The 12355-nt window shown below is 43.9% G+C and overlaps 2 protein-coding genes across 14 annotated transcripts in view; both read right to left on the bottom strand.

The window, feature by feature from the left end:
• Positions 1-4019, bottom strand: part of pacs2 (phosphofurin acidic cluster sorting protein 2) — a 63162-nt gene extending 59143 nt beyond the window's left edge. For 4 of the 12 annotated variants that reach the window (XM_034297562.1, XM_034297566.1, XM_034297568.1 and 1 more), the window contains exon 1: positions 3580-4018. In XM_034297562.1, coding sequence (XP_034153453.1) covers positions 3580-3695 — 116 coding nt within the window. In that variant the 5' untranslated portion in view covers positions 3696-4018. Of the gene's footprint in view, positions 1-3579 lie in introns of all 12 variants that reach the window. The other 8 variants (XM_034297563.1, XM_034297564.1, XM_034297565.1 and 5 more) reach the window with 5 other exon arrangements.
• A 2058-nt stretch (positions 4020-6077) lies between these two features.
• On the bottom strand, positions 6078-11549 carry srsf5a (serine and arginine rich splicing factor 5a). Of its 2 annotated transcripts, none has more exons than XM_010896270.3 (8): positions 11446-11549; positions 10849-10990; positions 10378-10448; positions 10134-10271; positions 9780-9852; positions 8192-8265; positions 7828-7935; positions 6078-7701 (listed from the first exon to the last, which is right to left on the bottom strand). In XM_010896270.3, exons 2-8 carry the CDS (start codon positions 10972-10974, stop codon positions 7359-7361), a joined length of 933 nt encoding a protein of 310 aa, XP_010894572.1. In that variant the 5' UTR covers positions 10975-10990; positions 11446-11549; the 3' UTR covers positions 6078-7358. The 2 variants fall into 2 exon arrangements, with proteins under 2 accessions (XP_010894572.1, XP_010894573.1); XM_010896271.3 differs by having other exon boundaries at positions 9780-9849.
• Positions 11550-12355: the final 806 nt, after the last annotated feature.

Here is a 12355-nt window from a genome sequence, read left to right as displayed (position 1 = left end):
TTGGTCCCAGCTCGTCCTACTCTCCTAGCTCACACACAGTCTTCACTCCTCCAGGTTACCCTCCCTTAAGCAGCCCCCAGCAGACTAACGCTAAAGGGTGACAGGCATGTCAGTTGTGTGGCTGCTTGGCTTCTTCCAGTCAGTTTCAGGGATGGACATAGAATAAACACGTAAGAGACATAAATTAAATGCAACACACACTCAGAAAAAACCCACACAGACAGACACACACACACACACATAATTAAATAAGTTAAAAGTAAGTAAATTAAATGTGGTCACAAAGCATCCATTGACAGAAATGCTGACCTAGGAGCAGGTCTCAGCCGCCCACCTACTATCATCATTCATCATGATGTAGAAGGCTAAACTGATCCTAGCTCAGAGCTCACAACTGTAAGCAGGATCAAGCCCCTGGCCTACTTTAGCGGCGGGAAGGCCTGTCTGGACCAAGCCAAGCAACAACCACAGAGATTCTACAGCCAAGTGCTGCTGAAAGTCTTCCAGCTTCCTCTGAGAAACAAGCTGTCCAGAGTGGCCGACGGTCAAATGGCATCTTGTTCGCGATAGTGCAACTAGTTCAGACCACTTGACTCTAGTACATTAAAGAGGGCAATGGTGGCAATCCCTGTCTCCGGAGAGACGCATTCACCTCATGGTGTGTATTGTATTCAACCAGCTTCATGTGTTGAAAAAGTTAGTCACTTAAGAAATCAATCAGATCAGTTGACCTGGTGCTCTGCCCAGTTGGAAGAACCTGCTGCTGTAGCTGCAGCCCGCCAGAAACAGGGTATTTCCACTTGGGATGCATCCAGCGATGAAGACATTTCTGCTAAATAATTTCAATGTTTGTTTGAATATCTGGACTCAGTTCAGGGAATCCATGTTCACGCGCTGCCTTTGGGCCCATTAAGGCCTTTCCTTGAGGTCCTTCAAGAAAGGATTACCGGATTCAAAAGATATCCCTTAATTCCATCTTCCCACTCACAACCCTGTTTCCGAAGAAGTTGGGACGCTGTGTAAAGTGTAAAGAAAAATGGAACGCAATGATGTGCAAGTCATTTAAACCCTATATTCAATAGAAAATAGTACCAAGATAGCATGTCAAACGTTGAAACTGAGAAATTTTATTAATACATGCTCACAGAGGGTCACCACTCTGTGAAAGACTTTGTGGGCAAATAGTGGCACAATTCAAGAACAACATATCACAATGTAAAATTGCAAAATACTATGGGGATCATCAGCATCTACAGTACACAATATCATCAAAAGATTCAGAGAATCTGGGGTAATCTCAGTATGCCTGAGACAAGGGCGAAAACTATTATTGGATGGCCATGATCTTCCGGCCCTCAGGCAGCACTGCATTACAAACAGACACGATCCTGCAGTGGACATCACTGCACAGGCTCAGGAACACTTTCAAAAACCACTGTCTGTGAACACAGTACATCACTGCACAGGCTCAGGAACACTTTCAAAAACCAATGTCTGTGAACACAGTACATCGCAGCATCCACAGATGCTAGTTAAAACTCCACCACGTAAAGAAGAAACCAGACATAAACAACATTCAGAGACGCCAGCGCCTTCTCTGGGCCAGAGCTCATTTTAGATGGACTGAGGCGAAGTGGAAAACTGTCCTGTGGTCTGACAAATCTAAATTTGAGAATATTTTCAGGAATCACGGACGCCGCATCCTCCAAGCTAAAGAGGAGAGGGACCATCCGGCTTGTTATCGGTGCACAGAGAAAACGCCAGCATCCGTGATGGTATGGGGGTGCATTAGTGCACATGGCATGGGTGACTTGCACATCTGTGAAGGCACCATAAATGCTGAACAATAAATATAGGTTTTGGAGCAACATATGCTGCCATCCAGACGATGTCTTTTTCGTGGAAGGTCTTGCTTATTTCAGCAAGACAACGCTAAACCACATTCTGCATGTATCACAACCACATGGCTCTGTAGTAAAGTCAGTAAAGTCCTGGTGCAAAACTGGCCTGCCTGCAGTCCAGACCTGTCCCCTATTGAAACATTCGGTGCATTATGAAATTACAAATATAGCAAAGGAGACCCCGAACTATTGAGCCGCTGCGATCTTATATTAATACATTTCACTTTCAAAACTATTGCAATTGGTCTCCTGAGTTCCCAAATGCTTACAGATTGTTGTTAAAAGGAGAGGTGAGGCAACACACTGGCAAAGATGCCCCTGTCCCAACTTTTTTGACACACAAAAAAACAATACAATTTCTCAGTTTCAACATTTGATATGTTGTCTTATTGTCCGGTTTTGTTATTTTTATTAAATATAGGGATAAATGAGTTGCACATCATTGCATTGTTTTTATTTGCATTTTACACAGCCTCTCAACTTTTTTTTGGGGGGGGGGGGGGAATACAGACTGCTTTGTGTGATCACTGGCTTCATCAAGCAAATGTATTTGACAAAGCCTCCTTCTACATCAGCAGTTGTCACCAAGTGCTTTTACAGATACCCAGCCTGACCTTCATGTCTCAGATCTGTGCTGCCATCCACCTCTAGTGTGCTACTCACACTTGCCTCAGCCTGCTGGGTCCCTGACATGATCATTCAAGTTGGTTCCACCGCCAAGCTGCCCTGTACTCATGAATACAAACTTACCCTCTCAGATGCAGTCTGCGGATTTTGCAAAAGTGCTGCTGTCAAGCCAGAAGGGGTCTCCAAAATAGTGTAGTGTCATGCATGTCTGTTGCCCAATACATGTTTTAGAACTAGGAATTTCGTGGCTGACTGAGGTATTATAGCAATTATTATAGATTATAGATAATGCACATATGAACAACATATTACACAAGCAGCCCAACATGAGAGATTTAAAAAATATATATTGATGGTGGCAATGTTGCACTGACTGTTTAAGGTAAGCAGATGTTTTCATGTTTAGAAAGACAATCAGAATGATATATACATTTTAACATCTGACAGACAAATGAGCACCTACACGGAGAATCATCCTTCAGAGTTTTTGACAGGACAGAGGGATCAAGGCGTCCAGACCGTTCAAATGTACTGACCGCATTTACAATTCTGATTGAGTTTATCTAATCTAATTTGTAAGTACTATTAAAGGAGTTCCACCACTGAATTTCAGGGCTAGCACTTCCAATCTCTCTGAAAGATACAGGATCTGGGACATGGCTCGCAAGCTAGCCAGTTAGTCAGCTACTGTAGTTTTATAACCAACTTTGGCAAATAGAGATTGTGGTTTTCTAGCAAGCTATCTTTCGAAGAAACGTTGTGCATGTCCCATAGAATAGGATATAAATTGTCGAAGACTGAATCGTCATTGCCGAGGATTTAGCCACACATTCTATGCAGACCTATACATGACAGTTATTCCAACCGGCTGGCCGTTAAATGTGATAACATTGACAACCACCACGGCACTGCAGATCAGCAGCTGTACAGCAGTATTATGACAATGCATCAGTAAACTCCCTTCACGTTTTGTACAATTAGCGAGGTATTTCATTCAAAGCCTTGGTGCTATCCGGACAAGACAAGGGGAAAACAGCGAACTGGCTTTTACCTTGGGATGCAACTCGGGGACGATCCATCTATTTCCCATGTGGCGAACAGGTTCATGGGCACTGGTCGGTTGAGTGCCCCACCACCGAAGCTGAGCCGGCCACTTCGCTCCGCCATGGTTTGTTATGAGGCTGGCTAAACCACGTCCGTTAAAAATGATATAAATATCAATATAATAGTTTTTGTTAGTAAGGGCGTTGGTAAAAATCAGTTCTTCATACGGTTATGTTGGTACAATGTGGAGTCAGCGCAGCGTGTTGTGTTCTTGCTTTTTTCCATGTCGGACTCGGGTGCACTGTTCACTGGAACTGCAGTACCATGCTCCCGCTGCCACCCCCAGGAAATAACGTCATTCCTGGCAATGGTCGCATTTGTTCAGTTCGGGCACAAGCTCAAGCTGGCAAAGTGGCATGCAGGCAATGCCCTTGCACCGCACGTTCCATGCAACCTACACGCACAAATATTTCAAGAAAATGTATAAATTCAACGTGAATAGATCAATTGTTATAAGCTGGAAAGCTTTAAGACACCATCTTCGCTCGTCTCCAAGCAACCGATTAGGCGTGGTCTGAAGGTGTCCCCTCTTCGAAAATGTTTATGGTGCTCCCAAGATTAATGCATTTGTTTTAATTAATGTTTAAAACGGATCAGTACGGTCTTTCCGTGTACCTATACATCGGCGGAAGAAAGCACACCGACACATCATATAGGCCTATTGGAAGATTCACACATCTTTTTCTCACATAAATCATTACCCTAAAAATAAGCTTTTTTATGACCCAGAGACGTCAGTGACAATTGTGGAGTTGGTTCAGAGGAAACAAATTGGATCTAAATTATGCCAGCAAACTGGCAGTTTAACAGTGACATAAACTATCGTACGATCATTGATCTGTGGCAGTTGCTTGGCTCAATATGCTCTCAGATCAAAACTGGCAGTATATTGAACATATTGAACAAACGTAGTATACATGCATTGCTCAATAACGCCATCTAGTGTTATGAATCCGTTCATACCTTTACTTGCGTTCTTTGAACTTTCTCATCCAACTGATTATAAGTAAGCAAGAGGCAAGGAATCCAGAGAGTCCAGAGAGTTGGATCTGTTCCGAAACGTCTTTCCCACTCGACCAGATTTGCATACATTTTATTTTATTTTTTTCAGACACATTCCGAATGGATCCGAAAAAAACGGATCCGTTCCGAAAAGTACAGTATAAAAAACGAAAATCCGAAAGTTCCGTTCAGTACCGACAGTATCAAAATGGTGTAGGCAGCAAGCCAGCGCCGTCAAGTATTATTAGCAAAATGCTTACTTCGTTCAAAACGTCCTAAAAAAATAACAACCTATAACAATAACAACCTACAAGTACAAAACAACCTACAAGTACAAACCTGATGGTGCAGGTGAAGATTTGGGGGCTAAATGCATTCAATGTACACTATGCATATTACATATGTCATTATCATAGGTATTTTTACAAATGGATATAATCTGCGAGCATGCTATGCGGGTGGAATATTCCCACTCTATAACGACACATGTATTCAGCCTGTCCTTCTCGGCTACAGCCTGGGCAACAGGCTACATGATAGGCAATAATTTGTTCATTTATAATTTTAATAAAGCAGCATTAGGCCTACATTCTAAGTCTACAGGTCTAAAGCCAAGATTAATAATCTCAAATTAGTCAATTAAAAGGAATACAGCCACACCTCTTAACTTGTAAACTTTATTAATGATAAATCGAATTTGACTATTACAGTACTTAATTATAAAACAAAAGGAAAATTAAAAAGTTCTGAAATACCAGCTTCACATTATACAAGAACCAAACAGGCGGCCTGTTTTACTACAGGGAATATATGTAACAATATAATGAAAAAAATGGTATTCTCTGCTAACGTTCTTTTCACGGCCCTGAAAAATATTCCATTAATCAATAAAGTATACCAACGCATTGTCTCCACTTCCTGTTCAGCAGCAGCTAGTCTCACGGTGCGGTCACGTGCATACGATTTTGGTTTCAATTGACTGTTAGATAATTTAGGAACCCTCGCTCTTATCTTTGTGTTCTTTCATTTAACAGCGACCTTTACATCATGTGTTATTTATAGCATAGACGGATCCAACCCGTCCAGTCAGTAAATACATTATAGCACATTCCCGAGACTCGTTGCAATTACGTCAGACCCAAGAAAAAAGTTGGACCAAGCCCCGCTCGGATTTCGATTCTGGTGGACGTGTGAAGACCTCTACAACCAGCTACATGCGTGAATCACACTGTTTTGAAAGAGAGGGAATGTCTCAACTCACTTTTGGCCAGTTGGCATAAATCATTAATTGCTAGCTTTAATTTCCAAGCTTAGTAATGTAGAGCGGCCCTTGAACAGAGCACTTCAACCTGAAGGCTTGATCAACGGCCATAATTCAACTTCCCACGGCTGTCTGACGGAGAGTAGGGACATTACTGTGGAACAACTTTAACAAAAACCTAATTAAAGACACTTGCAAGAATTATTTTATTTTGTAGCAAATCAGTTGAGTCAACAATTCACATTTCCTTGACTGTGACAACCAGCAAACGCTGTTTGTCAAACGCGTCGGATCCCCTCAGAACGCATTAAGACCTAAGAAAGTTGGGTTGTATCTATTCCACAACAGGGAAAACAGTTTTCTCCGAAAACCGGTTACTACTGAAGAAGTTCATTCAGGACCCTGTTCGTTTGGTTACAACTTCCCCCGATAACAACCCAAAGCAAATAAACGCAGGAGAAATAAAAATAAGCCAAGGACACTAAAAATAACCTGGGTCAACAATCGAAGTACATTTCTGCTGAGTCACTTTGAACAGAAACTAAGACAAATCAGAACACGTACATGGCTATGATTGCCCCGCCCCCACCAAGTACACCAAAACAAACTGAGAAAGCAATCAGATTACACTTTCACCATACAGGAGAGCTGCAATGGAATACCCATTTAAAGATTTGTGAAATGCATGTAGGGAAAAGAAAAAAAGCAATGTTATCTTCATTAATGTTTCAGCTTTTTGGGGGGGTTTGAAGCGTGAAGTGGAATCACTGACAGGCATTGTACTAGACCTGGAGCAGGAAGCATGGAAAACCTCAATTCTACAGTTCAAACAAATGTAATGAATCGCAAGACAGAGCAACCTGCAGAGAAAACGGTACAGATCATTAACAGGGCACACTGAAATCACACTGTACATCTGATTAAAAGTTTGTTTCTCAAAAAGGAAATGTTTAATTATTTAGAGAGCAAAGACAAAATTAGAAGTTGAACTGGGGAAGCAAGATCCACCCTATAATGTGTAAAACAAAAAGACGTCCCAAAATAAAAATAAATTCCCTAAAATATTTGTTTACTTACACACATTATAGGGTGGCCAAAATACTGGCACAATCATGACCAAAGGTTTTAAAAATGAGAGATTGTAGGAGAACACAGCATCCCCAAGGCAAGCCTCCTCTTCATTCATCCATCCATCAGTCCCACGCTAGCTGAGAGGCCGCCAAACTGCTCAGGCCAGCCGCCACGGTCTGAGCAAGACATGGACAACGCTTCAGTCCACGCTACTACAGCAACGGAGGCTGGCAGTTACTCTAAAAATGAGAGGACAGGCTCTTCGGGAAAAGATGGAACAGAATACGGAGCTGTCAAACACTGTCCCTCGCCATGGATACCAATGAGCCCGTCCTCCCCTCCACCAGCCGCCGCTGCACTACCACCACGAAACCGCACCAGGATAGCGCCGCTCAGTGCTGGCTCTCGACCGAAGCAGAGCGAGACCGAGACCGGGACGGCTTCCGGGCTGCGACAGGGGAACGGGAGGGAGGAGTGCGAGAACGGGGGGCGGGGGAACGGGAGCGCGGGGGAGGGGTACGGGATCTGGATCGGGACGGGGAGCGTGAGGTGGAGCGGTGCGTGGCCCGGCCCCCTGCTCCGGAAGACGGCTTCTTCTCCGGCGTGCGGCTGGCAGAGCGGGAACGGGGGCTCCTGGAGCGGTTACGGCTCCTGCTACGGCTGGGAGACTTGGAGCGGGAGCGGCTACGGGAGCGGGAATAGCTGCGGGAGCCGCGGGAACGACTCCTGCTGCGGCTGGCGGAAAGGGGAAAACGAAGTTAGTGGCGATGTAGCAACAAGACGCTTGGGATTTGAAAACAAGACAACTGACAGCATTGTGAGCACGCTAGGAGTTTCAGTGAAAGTAATAACTGTTTGTACCGGCTCTTGCGATCCTCAGACAGCTTCAACTTGCGCCCATTTAAGTCGGTTCCGTCAAGCTTATCAATGGCGTTCTTCATGTCACTGTGTGACGCGAACTCCACCACTCTGTGGGGGGGGATGGGGGGGGTCAGTACTTGCCTCAAATGTAGTCCCACACCAAGATATCTGGGTTAGGGTTCAGTGGAAAACCTACCCAAAAACAAGGCCGGCCCAATACCAATTCAAAAGTAGATGCTTTGCAACCCACCCAATTGGAATATAGGCAGTCAATTTGGTCCTAAATACTGTAATTAAGACCCCATTACAACCATTCAGGCGCTACTGCAGCAAACAGAGCCAGCCACGGAGACCAGTGACTCACCCTTCATTCTTGTTGGTTCTGTGGGCATCCACAAAGGTGACCTCGCCAACTTTCCTCATCAGGTCTTTCAGGTCCTGTGGTAAAGCATGCACAAGTCAGTAACTGACCTAAGCACTGTAGAATGTGGACGGAGGGTTCTGTGAACCAGGGGCAAGAGAGGTAAAGCAACACAACAGCCAACATCCATTCACCCCCACCCACCACCCCCAACCCCGCAACACGGAATTCCACATCTACACCATGGAATCTGATTGGCTGGCGTGTCAGGCGGCGGCGTTTAAGTGACCAACCACTGAAATAACTGCACTTGTGGAGATGAACATTGGGGACTACCTTACCAGAGAAGAGATCTTACATGATTGGGTTCCTCGTTATGAGATTTCTCAGGTTTGTGGGCAACTAGGATTTAAGTCATATTAAGATTGTGAGTCGCGATAGATTCCTTGGGGCGTATTTGCTAGCATGAGCTAAGCCTAGTGTTAATTATATTGTTTTTAAGAGAGCCAAATGTAATACTCTTAGGTGTTTTAATTCAGCTATTTTAGAGGGTCTATTATACTAGCCTATGAAGTAGCCTAGTGTAAATTCATAAAGGCCCAATAAAGACCTCTAACATTAATGCATATGGGTCTAGCACACGTTCCACCCAACCCTTTACAACAAACCCAATCACAGAGGTTATGCTACTTACCGTTTCATACCCAGGAAGACATTAGCAAAGAGCCACTTGTCCAAATAGCGGACCAATCGGAACCAATGCAGTCACAGTGTTAAGACCTCGAGAAACGACCTCCCTCGGCCGTGACAGACCCGGACTCCGGCCAGCCTCCACAAGTAAGGGACCACCAGGGGGCAAGTAGGGGGGGGGCAGAGGAAGGCAGGGGTGCGTAGCGACCCAACTGCCAACACCCCCAGCTCCATCATCGGCAACAGAAAAAGCCCAAACGGGAGAGTGTAGGGAACGTGGAGCGGTTTTGAGAGGGGGGGGTGTTACAGGCTGGCTGCGGTCGAGGGGGGGAGGGGTTCCGACCAGACCACAGAACCTCCAGACTGAGGACCCTCCTAAGGCTATCCTGCGCTAGACCACTTCCACCCGCTACGGGGCCCAGCCAAGAGTTAGACCAGCAGCAACTGCGTGTGAGGAGAGGCACCAAATGGAAACTATTGAAACAACAACCAGGTGAGGGCGCTGTGCACATCAGACACCTCCGTGGAGGCTGTGCATGCAACTCCATAATAAAAAAAAAACCATAACGAGTTTACAGCTGTTAATAAAAAGGTGAAGTGCTTGGTTAGATTTACCTTTTGGCATAAGTGTGTATTTTTTTCTCCTCTTTTTTTTTTTTTTTTTTTAAAAAGGAAACATTAGAAATTCAGTGAACAAGTAAACAATTCTGATTATCTAACATTAAAAGAGGGCCTTACCCGTCTATTTCACCTACGGAGTAGGGCGCTAATTGCTGTGTCCTTTAATAATAAAGTAAGAACTAGAACTGTTAATAAAAACACGTGCTTCACCGAGTCTAAGAACAACAGCAGGTTCAGAGTACAACACATGTCACATGGACCTGGGCGGGTGTAATCTCACCTGCCAGCTGATGCGTGACGACAAGTTCTCCACAATGATTCTGTGCTCTGTGCGCACCGGAGGTCCATATCTACTGCACAGGAAAACCAGGTCAGAACCAGGAAACATTAAAGACGGAGGGGAAAATTTCCCAAGGAGCCACTTACTAAATACCGCTCACAGGAACACTTCCTTTTTATTAACAAGGAACCCTCAATTCATATTTTGAACCTGAGAGGTTAACAGATTCTCATGAACCGCAAAACCTCGGGGAGCATTTAAGGTGTCCAGGGTGTCACTGTAAATGACAGCTTGTTCTTAATAGCAACGTCTGAGAAAGTGAGTTACAACACAAGGCCGAGACGCAGTCAGTACCTGGAACCGCCGCCACCACTGCGACCACCAGACCCCTGGCGGTAGCCACTGAAACGAGGGGAGAAGCGCCCTCCGCCACCACCGCCCATCCCAGGACCACCCCTCCCTCTTCTGGAGCGGGCATGCTCTATCGTCACCCTACAGAGACAAATGTTAGCAAACAATATGTACCACAAACATGCCTTTTGGAGGGACGACATAGGCATTTAAAATGTTCACCATAGGAGAGCATGACTATAATCACCTTTCGCTGCAGAGTTCCTTGCCATTCAGTTCGTACACTGCATCGTCAGCGTCTCTGTGGTCATCAAACTCCTGGTGAGAGGGGGAGGGGTAAGCTAAACAACAACTACAAAGTCCACTGATAAATGTGTAACTAGCCCAGACAGGAATTTAGTGCATTGACCGGTTAGCAGACATTATAAAGTAAGTAATTTACTACTGCCGGGCTAGAAGAGTTGAGAACGCGTTCAACCACAGGGTACTTGAGTTATAGAATGGCGCTGAAAACACCAATCCGGCGCTTTGTTGATATCGTTCAGAGACAATTTCAATGAAACACGTTTGCTTGATCATTAATTGGACGTGTAATAAAATATAAATAGTGTACTTTAATTTAAATAGTATTTGAAAGTTGCTTGGTGCATATTTCCCAGCCAACGACGATCTACTTCTCAGCCCGTTTTATCAGTAGCACGGGGCAAGGCCGACTTACCACGAAGCCGAATCCATTCTTCAAATTGACTTCGCGAATCCGTCCATATCCCTTGAAGAATTTCTCCACGTCCCTCTCACGAGCGTGGGGGCTCAAACGACCGATGAACACACGACATCCACTCATGATGTATTTATATTGTCTAAAAAAAAAAAAAAAGAGGAAACCGTTAGCCTACAGCACCAAACCGACAAGGCCCCGACCAGAGGGCGCTAGAGACCCATGCACGGCAGGAGCTAACAATGCTGAAATCCCCGTTTGTAAAGTTGACCATTTTGATAACTGTAACAGAAGTCTTGTAGTCGAACTTTAGTCTGGACAAACTTCAGTTATCTATACATAAAATTCTGATACTAATACCAACAACGGTTACGTAAAACAATTGATTGGATGTTAGCTAGTTATCTGAAAGTCATTAACTAGCAAGACAGCTACAATCGTACCTTGTAGCTAGCTAGCTAGCTTTTTAGCTACCCTCACGACGTTACATAATCACAATACTAGCTCGGGGATTAGACATTGTTGATTCACCAAAGACATTAAATACAAACTTAAACACAAATGTAAGACCAAGAAAGATGGAAATTAAAAGATCACCTTTGTGTTTTCTCTCCGTTACTTCTGATCGACTGCGTCTGTGTGTAACAAAATGGCGACTGACACAAGGAGGTAGAAACCGGATGCTCTTTAGCACCAAAAGGGGATAGGCTTTCAATCTTCCAGACCTATCAGATACTTCCACAAGAACTATCTGTAATGGCTAACCTGACGTAGCAGGCGAATAAACAACCTCGATATCGAAAACAGGAGTGCAAGCAAAAAAAATGATATTAATCCTTCAAATTAATATCTAAGATTGAAATTTGTCGAGCACATTGACGGTACATTCTATGGGAACTGCATTGAAACTACTGAAAATGTTCTTTTACTGTGATTATATTGACTTTCTGTATGTCGTTCTAGCATATTTAAAAATATATATAAATATATAATTTTTTCCAAGAAGTTAATGATTGCAATTTACCCTGTCAATAATTTTATCAGACAAAATTTTACACAAAAATGTAAATTGGTTAAAGCTTTACCTTGATTTTTTTTGAAAGATAGTTTGATATTTTTGTTCAGTCTGTTAAAAACAAACATGCCCAAAATGTATTGCAGTACAACCTGACATATTGTTCAGTGTGGAAAGTATTCACACCCCTTCGCTTTCTCCATTATCTTAAATACTGAATTTATAACCGGTCAAATTCATTTTTTGCCATGTACCCTCACACACACACGCACACACACTATGGGATAATGACTAAGTGGAAAACATGTTTTTGGGGTGCCATGTCATCTGCTGGTCATCATGTCCAGAATCAATGCAGCACTCTACCAGGAGATTTTAGAGCACTTTATGCTTCCATCTGCAGACAAGCTTTGTGGAGATGCTTATTTCCTTTTCCAGCAGAACTTGGCACCTGTCTACAGTGGTAAACCGAACCAAAACTAGTAACTGGTT

This window comes from Esox lucius, chromosome 15 (genome assembly GCF_011004845.1).
Source record: "Esox lucius isolate fEsoLuc1 chromosome 15, fEsoLuc1.pri, whole genome shotgun sequence".
NCBI classification, from domain to species: domain Eukaryota; kingdom Metazoa; phylum Chordata; class Actinopteri; order Esociformes; family Esocidae; genus Esox; species Esox lucius.
Note: the sequence above shows the minus strand (reverse complement) of the source record. Positions and strands in the feature narration are given on the sequence as shown.